The sequence below is a fragment of the Fomitopsis serialis genome, assembly GCF_022376445.1.
Source record: "Fomitopsis serialis strain Sig1Antser10 chromosome Unknown B0H18scaffold_85, whole genome shotgun sequence".
NCBI classification, from domain to species: Eukaryota; Fungi; Basidiomycota; class Agaricomycetes; order Polyporales; family Fomitopsidaceae; genus Fomitopsis; species Fomitopsis serialis.
The window spans coordinates 88170-100751 of record NW_025955045.1 but is presented as its reverse complement, the minus strand read 5'-3'; the positions used below and the strand labels follow the sequence as shown (position 1 = coordinate 100751).

At 52.4% G+C, this 12582-nt stretch overlaps 3 protein-coding genes across 3 annotated transcripts; all 3 read right to left on the bottom strand.

Moving 5' to 3' along the window:
• Window positions 1-1312: 1312 nt before the first annotated feature.
• Window positions 1313-2054, bottom strand: B0H18DRAFT_882567 (uncharacterized protein; the record flags this gene model as incomplete). The annotated part of the gene is made up of 2 exons (XM_048040915.1): window positions 1313-1893; window positions 1943-2054. 2 exons carry the CDS (start codon window positions 2052-2054, stop codon window positions 1313-1315), a joined length of 693 nt encoding a protein of 230 aa, XP_047889127.1.
• Window positions 2055-3767: 1713 nt separating this feature from the next.
• Window positions 3768-4315, bottom strand: B0H18DRAFT_1122870 (uncharacterized protein; the record flags this gene model as incomplete). Its single annotated transcript, XM_048034595.1, has 3 exons — window positions 3768-3812; window positions 3871-4091; window positions 4150-4315. The coding sequence occupies 3 exons, from the start codon at window positions 4313-4315 to the stop codon at window positions 3768-3770; spliced, it is 432 nt and encodes a 143-aa protein (XP_047889126.1).
• Window positions 4316-7970: 3655 nt separating this feature from the next.
• Window positions 7971-8973, bottom strand: B0H18DRAFT_882536 (uncharacterized protein; the record flags this gene model as incomplete). Its single annotated transcript, XM_048040913.1, has 4 exons — window positions 7971-8273; window positions 8321-8526; window positions 8579-8748; window positions 8798-8973. The coding sequence occupies 4 exons, from the start codon at window positions 8971-8973 to the stop codon at window positions 7971-7973; spliced, it is 855 nt and encodes a 284-aa protein (XP_047889125.1).
• Window positions 8974-12582: the final 3609 nt, after the last annotated feature.

The window sequence follows — 12582 nt, the reverse complement described above, 5'->3', positions numbered from 1 at the left end:
AGCACATTCTTCTCCTCCTGCAAGGTATGATTGGCGTCCTCGAGTTCTGCAATACGCGCTTGCAGCTCGCCGATGGTCTGCATTGACACCTCCTCCCGCACGCGGAGCTCTTTGATTACGCTTGCATCACGGTCGCGGGTGGTCACACGAGAACTGGTTGCCGTCGTCTTGCGAGGAGTGAGAGGTTGACCACTGGGCTGGTCCGACTCGAGAAGCTGCTTGAACGTGCTCTCCGTGTGGCCCCAGAAGACATAAAGAGCTTTGTTCGACTCAGGGCGAGGGATAAGAGGACGGGTAGGAGGGATATGCCTCGGAAACGGCTGCGACCCTTCCGTGTATCGCCACCCCTCAGCGCGAAACACCCGATCACAACGAGAAATCCACAGCGGAGCAATATTAGTTGCGAATTCTTGAACAATTCGAGCAAGTGAAGCGGACGTCTCGGGGAATTCAGCAAGCAAGGGCGGGGGAAGATACACCTGGACCTTGACGTTGTCGGGAGTGTTCACGAACTCAGGCCATACACTACCATCGATGTGGAGCATGATACTCAAGCCTCCCGTGTGTCGATCGGAAGCTGTGAGCTACGAGGGCATTAATTCAGAGGATCACAGTTACGGAGGTATGATAGATGCACCACATCCAGGGCCAATTCTTTCACTTCCCCTCCGAAATCCTTCCTAACCTTCTGGGACTCCTTCGTCACCATGTAGTGCTCCCGACCTGTTATGGCCAAAGGATGGAATTGATCCTTCTCGACGGTGTGACGGCCGTCCTTGTGCATGCCGTGGATCATCATGGCCTTGATTCCAGCATCGAACTGCGCCTTGAATGGTGCAATCGACTGCTCCGACCGTCCAAAGAGTTGGTCGAAGATGAAGTCGGCCCCGAGCTTATTCAGCTCAGGAAGTCTGAGGCATTCATTGAGAGTGAGAGTCTTGTCGGTCGTGGTCATGGCGGTTGAAGCATCGAGAGTGCACATTCGAAACACGTGCACGAGTGTGTGGCTGAACCTTGCAGTCACGCGCAGTCCAAACTCATGCACGTCTGCCACTTGCGAACGTTCAACTCGACTGCACTCTCGAGACCTCACTTCTCACATTTTATTTCAGTTCTTCATGGTACGAGAGGTGATGCAATAAAATATGACATGACAGTATTCATACAGACGACAGATACGACGATATTCAACTACTAACGGACCGACCCAGCTCGTCCATGTACCCGACCAAAGTGTTCGCCGCCTCGCTACTCCCAACGCCAACAATAGGCGACTCATCTTTGTCCTTGTCCTCGTCGCTGCCGCCATCAGCTACCACTGGAGTGGGCTCCGCTCCGTGTATTTAACCCAGGACGGGAGTGAGACACTGTCCAAACCTGCGAGATCGCGACCAACTCGTTGGCCATGGAATAGCTTACCAGAAAACCCGGGCAGTTTCGACATCTGGTGCAGTTTAACGACAATGTTGCTGTTGATACGATCGCGGTACGCGTGCCGCCTCGACAGCTCTTGCGCGAGGTCGCCATCGACGAGGCGAGTCTTCTCGATCACGCGAACGAAGTCGACATGCTCGTCGACCATACTGGTAAAGAGACGTGAACTCTCGACGTTGCACCAGCGGATCTCCTTGCGAGCACGCTTGACATTGAAGTAGGCGGCCATCGCCTTGCGATTTGTATGCTGTGCCCAAGGCAGTCGACGGATGTCTTGGCGAGCATCGCGCAGCAAGTCGAATTCTGACAGAGTGGCCATCTCCATGAGCTCGTGCCAAGTAAGCTTGGGATGCGGAGGGTTGAGACGAGCAGCAACACGGTTGTACTCCGAGAGAGCCTTCCGGATAGCTTCGGCGCGGGCCTTCAACGCTTTGCCTATCTTCTCGCGCATCTTGTATCCTGCACCCATTTCGTTAATTATCTGAATATCGTACACAGCCACACTCACCAATTCCGCTCATGCCCAGCTTCGTAAGCTCGAAGAGACGTTGAACAACAAGGCGCTCAAGGTTATCGAGAACGCGGCGATACTTGCGCTCGTTGAGCTCGCTCACGGCCATGTTCCATTCCGCAGAATGGGGCAGCCAACGTTGCACGATCAAGAGCTCCTCCTCTATGAGGCGAACACCCTGTTCAAGGGCCTCGTATCGTTCATATCGCGTCCGGTAAAGGGTAAGTATTTTGTTGACGTCCGCGTTGCTGTACTGGTGATACGTCCGATAGAAATTGATCTTCTCATACTCGGTCTTGGCGGCTTGCGCTTGAGCACTATCAGATGTTCGTAAAATGGACATTCCATGTGTTATCTCGTGTACGTACGTACCCGGTGTGTAGGTTGCGAGTCTCCCGGGTCGGAAAGAGACCGGAAGGAATCGATGGTGTCGGTAGAAACGACGGGCGGGGGCTGTTGGCAAGTGGATGGGAAGGGATATGACGATTCGGGCCCGGAGGGACGTACGAGCTCAGACTCTCGTAGCGGCACTGTAACACGGTCGGAGGAGGATGGTGGAGTCGTCCCGCAACGCAGAGACTCGGAATGAACGCGTAGAAACTCGTTGAAGCCGGATGAAACGCAGAGAGCCGGGAGGAAACGCGGTGCTCGTTGAAGGTGAACGCAGTGATCTATTCGCAACGCAGTAAACGCAGTAAACACAGGACGCAGTCAGAAACGCAGGGAATCGCAGTTGAGCTCGCTCTCTACTCCTAGGTGGTAGGTCGGTAGGTTCTCCCCCGGTCCCCGGCTCCCTCCCTTATGTTCCCTCCAGCTCGCTCTCCCACGCCTCCGCCTCGCTGGCACCCCTCCCCGTACTTCCCCGTTCCCTCCGGTCCCTCTCAAGCCCCCTCCGTCCCTTCCTGTACCGTCCCCCGTCCAGCGCCATGCCCTCCGATGCCCCAGCCAACCCCTCCGCCATCGTCTACTCTACTCGCTTCTACCGTCTTCTTGCTCTCCTCCGGGATGAACGAGTCGTCGAGCCGCGTCTTGTCGCTGACAATCCTACCGAATGGTTGGCCTGGGCCCACGGCGCCCGCTGGATCGTCGTGGGTGATATTCATCTCGTATACTCTCCTTCCGGCGGGCTGATGCTCCTTCCGGTGCGTAGCGCATGCTCTTCGACTCCCGGGCGCGAGCTACTGCGCATGGCGACGTGTCCCTCCCTCTCATCCGCCGGTTCTCCGACGTCCAGGATCTGATCGACTACCTTGACCAGGTGTTCTCGACCATCGCGTCTGAGCATAGCATCGTTGGCGAGCCGTACCCTGCTATCGCCTGGTCCGCCAACCGCGTCGCTGTTGAGCAGTCCGATGTCGAAGTGGGCCGTCCGTTGCTTCCGGTCCGGTACCTCGAGAGGCCCATGCAGCTCTCTCCCCTCCGGGCTTCCTCCGACAGCCTCGACGCGCTCATCTCCCAGCTCCAGCGTTACGCTAGCGTTCAACGTGACGCGTCCGCCTCCTTCCAGTCCGAGGCTCAACACACCCGCCGTATTCTCTCCGCCCTGGCGTCCAGTGTTGCCGGCGTGCACGATCGTCTTTCCCGTGGCGTGTACGTTCCGGACACTGACTATTCCGGCATTCCGCGTCGCCTTCAGTTCCCTCCGGCGCGTACTAGTGACGACTTCGAGGATGCGGGTGTCGAAACCGAGACCGAGACTGATTTAATGGATGAGGGGGAGAGTGTGCGTGAGGAGTAGTTTGTTCCTGTACCCTCCGGTGCCGTCCACGGCTGCCTCCGGTTGCCCTACCGAGTTGCTTTCCGGTCGTGCTGTCTGGGTAACCTATCCTTCGGCATTCCTTCCGTGTGTAATGTCGTCTGTTGTCTCCTGTGGTTGTGTGCCCTATATCCGTTGGTTCCGGGCCTGCTCTGTGGGGCTTCCCCACACCGGCGTCAGCCAGCGTCATCAACGCTTCGATGTAGTCGAGTCTTTGCGTGACTTCAGGCGGTTCGGACTTCAGTCCTGCGAGGTATGCACGTTCCTCGACTAGGTACCTCTCGTAGTCTGCCTCGTTGGTGCCTAGCTGCTGCCCCAGCACCTCCACGACCTTCATGTCGTCGTACATGATGTCGAGAGCTTGCTTGTAATTATTGTACAGGAACTTGCCTATACCAAGATTAGTACATGTGAGATCACGAGATCACGTCGGAGGAGATGTGATTACCTAACTCGGTGTGCTTCTGCTCGCCCCAGAAACTGAAGTGTTGTTCGATTGCTTGAGCACGGTGGAAGGTGGTGGCGAGACACGTGTTCCCGGCGAGCGCGTTAGACTCCGAGAAGAGCCGTTCGCATCCCTCGAAGTCCTCCTTGCCCACGCCCTCCAAGTACATGGGGTGCCAGTGTGACTGGCACCACCGGTTGTGGCTATATCCGTGGAATGCGCAAACGATGCCGCGCAGGCGAGCAGTGCGCGCTCGCTCACCCAAGCTGCCACATTACTGAGTGGAACTTGACCGTTTCGAACGGTCCACCCAGAGTGCATTTGGCCCGTTTCTAACGGTGTACCCGGGCTCGGCCGGAGCACTCCGGGTCTACTGTTTGGAGCGGCCGCCGCCAGCAACGAACCGGCCGGAGGAGGGTGGTGGTTTGGAATGGTCCGGCCAGAGTGTTGGGTAATGTTCCGGCCGGAGCTCTGGTGAACGTACCGGCCGGAGGCCTCGAGAAATATGGGTTTCCTACAGTCCGGCCGGACTGTTATCCAATGTTCCGGCCGGACCCCTGGTCAACGGTCCGGCCGGAGGCCTCGAAAAATTAGTTTCCTACAGTCCGGCCGGACATATACCCAATGTTCCGGCCGGACCTTTGATCAGTGTCCCGGCCGGAGGCCTCGAAATTTGAGCTCTCAACGGTCCGGCCGGGCTCATCACTAACGGTCCGGCCGGAGCACTCAGCAATGATTCAGCCTGGCCAGGGGTTGGTTTCGGACGTCTGGCCGGCCCCAGGTGAAACGGTCCAGCCGGGCAAAATCCCAACTTCCAATGTGAACAGGCCGGCCGGAAGCCTTGCAAAATCTGGGCTGTAAATGGTCCGGCCGGGCTAGTTTCTAACCATCCAGCCAGACCCCAGATGAACCGACCAGCCAGGCTTCTCCCAGCCAGACCCCTCAGAATTGATACACTAGTAATATAACAACAAGAATTGTTAGTTGTAACAACCAAGCTCAATATTTAACCACCAAGCCCAGAGATGAGCCACCAAGCTCGGTATCAAACCACCGAGCTCATAGTGAGCCACTGAGCACAGTATTGAACCACCGAGGTTAAACAGCTAGGCTCGGTGGCCGAGAAAAATTGGCCGGGCTCGGGCCGAGGATAAATGGCCGAGGCTCGGGCCGAGGTTTCGAGCGCCGAGCTCGGTGAAAACCGCCGAGGTCAGTATCAAAGCATTGAGCTCAGTGTTAAGGGGCCCAGTTAAAGGGCCGAGCTGAGTGTTCAATGACCGAGTTTGTTGTTGAAGCACTGAGCTCAGAAATGGCCGAGGTTAAACCACCGAGCTCGGTGAAAAACGGCCGGGCCGTCAGATTGCCATATAAGGAAATTTGGTATCATCTGGTAGCCCTTCATTCACAGAGTACAGTATATGTTCCCTAGTGTACAGAGATGCCTAGTTAGGTCAGAGAATACAAAAAAAATATGCTCGCAGGCTTCTCTGAGAACATACTATTCAACTCCTGAGGCCAGTTTTCTTTTCCCACAATGTTTGACTATCTAGAATGTGCTATTTCAATGCACAGCCTACATCCCCAACAGGAATAGTCTTATTCTTTGAAGCTGAATGCAGGACAAGAGATAAGGGGCATATAGGTATGGGATATGCATGTCTGACTTGAATGTTGGTTCCTGCAGCCAATATTCTTTCCAAATAGGGTTTCACCATCTAGAGTGGTTCATTTACTCACATGGAGTAAGTGCTCCAAAGGAACAGTCTTATTCACACAAGCTGAATGCAGTACAGAGTTAAGGTGTCAAGGGTGGAGTGGGATACAGATGAACTATGTTTACTTTGTAAAGCCAATATGCTTTGCCCACAATGTTTGACAAACTAGAATGGCTTAATCCAACATGAACAGCAAAGTCCTCAAGAGGAATAGTCTTATTCTTCCTAGCTGAACTGAGCATGGAGCTAAGGGGAACATGCATTATTGTGTCATGATGGGGCCTGCTTCGAATGATTGTCTGTATCAAACTGTGATGTGCACCCATGCGCATTGCACTGGCCACAGAAACATCTCTCCATTGGTAATGGTCCGGCCGGACAATGCTCATTGCCAATGGTCCGGCCGGCCATTGCTCGTAGCAAACGGTCCGGCCGGTGCACTGTCCTAGGCCAGCCAGAGCAAAATGCGACACATCTGTCCAATGTATAGACTCTTCAGCTATATCATGCATGGATACAGAAGTGATGATCAGCATTGTTCAAATTGAGTGATACTCATATGAGACCAGATTCCCTTGACTCTGTACTGCATTCAGCTTGTGTGAATAAGACTATTCCTTTGGAGGACTCACTCATTGTGAGGAAATGAATCATTCTAGATAGTCAAACACTATTTGGAAAGAATGTTGGCTGCAGGGAGTGAACATCATTATCCAACATGTATACCCCTTATCTCCTGTCCTGCATTCAGCTTCAAAGAATAAGACTATTCCTGTTGGGGATGTAGGCTGTGCATTGAAATAGCACATTCTAGATAGTCAAACATTGTGGGAAAAGAAAACTGGCCTCAGGAGTTGAATAGTATGTTCTCAGAGAAGCCTGCGAGCATATTTTGTTTTGTATTCTCTGACCTAACTAGGCATCTCTGTACACTAGGGAACATATACTGTACTCTGTGAATGAAGGGCTACCAGATGATACCAAATTTCCTTATATGGCAATCTGACGGCCCGGCCGTTTTTCACCGAGCTCGGTGGTTTAACCTCGGCCATTTCTGAGCTCAGTGCTTCAACAACAAACTCGGTCATTGAACACTCAGCTCGGCCCTTTAACTGGGCCCCTTAACACTGAGCTCAATGCTTTGATACTGACCTCGGCGGTTTTCACCGAGCTCGGCGCTCAAATCCTCGGCCCGAGCCTCGGCCATTTATCCTCGGCCCGAGCCCGGCCAATTTTTCTCGGCCACTGAGCCTAGCTGTTTAACCTCGGTGGTGGTTCAATACTGTGCTCAGTGGCTCACCATTGGGCTCGGTGGTTTGATACCGAGCTTGGTGGCTCATCTCTGGGCTTGGTGGTTAAATATTGAGCTTGGTTGTTACAACTAACAATTCTTGTTGTTATATTACTAGTGTATCAATTCTGAGGGGTCTGGCTGGGAGAAGCCTGGCCGGTCGGTTCATCTGGGGTCTGGCTGGATGGTTAGAAACTAGCCCAGCCGGACCATTTACAGCCCAGATTTTGCAAGGCTTCCGGCCGGCCTGTTCACATTGGAAGTTGGGATTTTGCCCGGCCGGACCGTTTCACCTGGGGGCCGGCCAGACGTCCGAAACCAACCCCTGGCCAGGCTGAATCATTGCTAAGTGCTCCAGCCGGACCATTAGTGATGAGCCCGGCCAGACCGTTAGTGATGAGCCCGGCCGGACCGTTGAGAGCTCAAATTTCGAGGCCTCCGGCCGGGACACTGATCAAAGGTCCGGCCGGAACATTGGGTATATGTCCGGCCGGACTGTAGGAAACGTAATTTTTCGAGGCCTCCGGCCGGACCGTTGACCAGGGTCCGGCCGGAACATTGGATAACAGTCCGGCCGGACTGTAGGAAACCCATATTTCTCGAGGCCTCCGGCCGGTACGTTCACCAGAGCTCCGGCCGGAACATTACCCAACACTCTGGCCGGACCATTCCAAACCACCACCCTTCCTCCGGCCGGTTCGTTGCTGGCGGCGGCCGCTCCAAACAGTAGACCCGGAGTGCTCCGGCCGAGCCCGGGTACACCGTTAGAAACGGGCCAAATGCACTCTGGGTGGACCGTTCGAAACATGATTTCCCACTCAGTAGGCTCTCCATATGTCCGTCCGCGCCGTTCGATGATCAAGGTGTGCGGTTCCAGCCCAGAATGTTTCGTCAACCAGCTTCAGCGACTGGTTGCCATCCATGCATGCAAGGAGCTTCGGCTTCAGGGATTCTTCTCCTTCGAGGGCATACAGACACGGGGCGCACACATTGAGCATGCGCCAGTTGGGCGTGTTGCGGCCGAGTGCATTGTTGACAAGCATGTCGACGCCGTGCAAGATCTCGAGGTAGACGTCAAACACGACGTTCAACTGTTCGACAAGAGAGCGATTGAAAGGAACCTGGGTACATCATTAGAGACGAAGGCGCGAGGTACTACTTGACTCACCTGGTGCAGATAACACAATGCCTTGACCTGTGCTTGAAGACCGAACCTCGGGCACACACGATGCTGCTGCCGATACGCCTCGAGAACATCGAGAGACACGGCGACCGATGGCCGCAATGGTGCCGATCCGATGTAGCCGTGACGAAGGAGAGTGGGGTTGATGTGGTCTGTCGGCGCTGCAGGGCAAATAGACCGGTAACGCATGCCTACAAGCTCGATGACGACCTGTAAGGTACAGTGAGATGCTGGTGGACGTACTAAAGAAGTCCACCATGACGAATTCCCACTGCTCCAGCTCCTCGCTCTCCATTGGCTCCCTACCAGCTCGGTACTCCAGATACGCGCGGATAAGCTCCTCCCGTTGGGCCATCCAGTCGTGGTTGCGGATGTGGACTCGATCGCGCCAGCCGCGTCCGTCCTTTCGCTTGCTGGATACTCAAGATGAGCACAAGGCGAGAGAGTAAGGAAGCAACGTACCTTGATTGGTCTTCCAAGAAGATATTGTTGATCAGCTCGCTCTCGCCCCCTTCGTGACTGAGGAACATGGACTCCTCGCCAGGTGGCAAAGAGATATCCTCCCAGCCCTCCACCTTGGCAGCTGTGCTTGTAGACGGGGCTATCTGACTGATGAACTCGCGATCGTCGAACGACATCCCTGTACAGCTATAAGATCAATCAGTACGACGTGTACGACGACGGACACTCACCCGTCATGATCTCTGCGCGAGTCCTCTCGTCCTCCTGTCGACGCTTCAACGACGTACTGACGTGCATCTTCTCCGAGTCACTCTTCCTCCCAATACCTCGCCCATACATCAGTGTGACCTTCGACGAAAGCCTGGGTTTTGACTTGTTGCCCATGAGAGACCAATAGCAAAGGCTCCGTGTCGGAGCCCCCAAGAGCGACTAGTCGTGTGGTGCGGGTCGATGAAGGGAGCGTTGACAAGAGGGAAAGACGGTGAGAGCGGTAGTTGGAGAACAAGAGCGCGAAGCGCCAGCGGGGAGCCTCGATCGTGTTACCCAGAAGGGAAAGCGCCGGCGGGAGCCCGGTCACATTACCAGAAAGGGAAAGGAAGAGGGAGCGCTGGCGGGGAGCCCGATCACGTTACCCAGCAGGGAAAGCGCCGGCGGGAGCCCGGTCACGTTACCGGAAAGGGAACGGAAGAGAGAGCGCCGGCGGGGAGAGGAAGTGCCGGCGGGGAGTCTGGACCGTGCTTCCAAAACAGGAAGGGGCGGGAGATGGGCGCGGAACAGCGGGCGGGAGCGGAAGCCTGACGCCGATAAGGGTAGGCGCGCGGCGAGCGGGGACTCGGGCACGTGCGGACAGTGCCGAGGGCAGCACGTGAGGGCAAGACCGGCCAAGACACGTGAGATTGAGAAGGGAGACACGTGCGGGACGGGCTAGGCAGAGGCACGTGAGCTAGCCCTTTGCGGCGAGGTAAGTGGCTTAGATCTCCCCGGCTTTCTGAGGAGGTTTCTCTACGGGTAAGGCAATCTGTCTGATCGGGGCTAATAGGCCGGATCACATGGGGGTCTACGACGTGGCTAATCAGCGGCTGATCGTGGGATGATCAGGTGAGCGGAGTCGTCGACAGGCCGGAATTCTGGCCTGTCGACGACTCCAGTCACTCAAAGGGGATTTTGGAGCACTCCCATTGGCTGAAATGGTGACAAAGATTCCCTTTTAAAGTAATCTTTCAATCTCAGCTCTTCATGCCGAGTTTTTTGAGATGGCTTCAAGCCACACTAACTGAGCTCTTACTAGAACCCCATTAAATGCGGAAAAATCCTAAAATATTGCTTCTCCATGGAATGCCCCTTGAGTACTGACAGGGGTGCCCAGATTAGGTGTTCTTGTTGTTTTTCACAGAGTACTGACCTTGGCAAGTGATACTGGGGATATAAGCAAATGTTGGTGTGTGTATGATGCTTGTACAAGACAGTTCCACATGTATGGGCTCTGTGAGGTGGAGGATATCAAACATACAAAACTGCCATATATGGTTAGTCCCCTGCCCATTTGGGAAGTTGGCCGTGCATGGCCTCTGCAGGACTGGATAAATAGCAGGAAAATCAGAGAAAAATCAGATAGTACTATGAATTCATATTGAGTTGACTGTTGAGGCTCCAATATGGCAGAAAACATATGATAGTGCAGAATGACCCATGCATAGCCTGATACAAGCCACTCTGTCAGTGAGTCTTGGTCCATCTTGTAAGCACCATTATCACCTGGAATTCCCGGGGACTGGCAGCTCCAGACAGGATCCTAGGCTATTCTGTTCAGTTCAACTCTTCAATAGGCCCTGCAAAGGCAGGCTATTGGGCTGAGTTTGAATGCAAGCCACAAGCTCATTAGTGACAATGTATTTACTGTGCTATGGTCTCCCAAAAAGTCAAAAACAATTGGGAATATTCCCAGTCATGTATATGATGTCAGAGAGGCTGTACATAGTATGCCTTCCCATGGATTCATATCAACATGGCACCCACCATTCACAAAGCAAAATAAAATACATATTCCTCTGTACACACTGGTTCTTTCACTTTGTTTGTGTTTCCTGTGATGCTTGCCAACTGCCTATGGATTGTGTGGCTATATGAGACCTGAATGAAACCTGCCATATGTGGTACCTGACCTTCTCAAAATGGAAAGTCCGAGTTATCTGCTGTGTCTGGGCTCAGAAAATGTGGATAGAACAAGGAAATATTCTGTATGATTCCACTCACCTTGTACTGCTTGCTGTCAGTAGTGATTGGCTCATGTCTAAACCCTTGGGCAGGCGATGGCATATGCAGAAAATGGTGAACACCTGTGGCACAAAGGCCACAGTTAATGCTGAGTATGTTCATAATATTGGCTTTGTCTCACATGTGAATGGCATAGCTATCAATATTATGGGTTCACAGAGCTTTATGACACTGTACTGATCCTAGAAAGTGATAGAAAGACATTGTACAAGTTGTGTTGTGCATCTACTACTGTTGCTAGAAAGTCTATAGGCTAGCAATGTCATAAAGTAGGGACACCACACATAGGTGATCAAATGCTTTGATGGTCTCTGCAATGCTAGATAAATGGTAGGAAATGAGATAAAATCAGATGATCCCATGACATCATATTGTGCTGACTGTTGTAGGCCAATGCATGACAGTACATCTCAGATGTGCTAATGCAGAGTTCACAGAGCACATCCTTGATGATCAGTGAGAATTATTGGCACATCTACCCTTGCCTTACAATAAGCCTGTGAGCTTATTGTGCATCTTGAATGGCCTTGGAAAGTGGTGTACTGAGTCTTCTACTATTTTGTAGGATTCTATGAAGTATTTTATGTAGCTAAAAGGCTGTGCATAAATGCACAAAAGGAGCATCCCTATGCGCATGTCCAAACATTTATCTCATCTACCACTTGCTTCTGTACTCTTATGCCAGTGTACCTTCAATTCATCAGTGATCAATCCTGCCCATGACTCTATCAGTCTTGATGGCACTTACTATGGTGATACATTGCTTCACATTGTACTACATGAGCCCATTACTATTGACTCAGGAGCTGAGCTCCAATCCAGTAACATACCTTAGTATGGCTTTGTACTACTGGTCAGTGTCTGGTAACTGTTCACTTATGGTGAGAGCAAACTGCACAGTCTTTGGTTGTATTCCTTGTATAACACATCAATTCTTGACAGGCCTTTTTCAGAATTCCTTACTGGTATACTTCTCCTCTGTATATTGGTTCCATCCTCCACTGTTGATTGGTTTGGACTTGGGGAAGTACTGTTAACAATCTACTGAAAGACATCCTTTGGTATCAGAATTTCTCTGATCAAGGGCTAATACTTGTACAACAGCACTGACAGCAAGTCCCAACTGAGTAGTGGTTACTGTAGTCAACCCCCCAGATTCCCCTTCCTTGAGTTCTAGTTGATCTAGAGGCTCTCCTTACTTCTTTGCAACATTCCCAAGCTATTTGCTCTATGTTACTATCAATACAAACCAGTAACACTGCTCATTAGTATTCAGATCATATTGATAAGCAACTTGGCAATTTACCAAGTAAGAAACAGATCCATAATGTCTGTTGCTCATGATTGCAAGCTATGATCCTCATATTACAACAACCTAATAAATTAGCAGGCTACTCTGAAGTGCAAAATGTGGAAGATATGTCAGTACTCTATGCATAGACAATATACTAGCAGTCTTGCCAAGCATGACTTCTGATGCGGGCAGCATGAAGTTGTTCATGAATTGACAT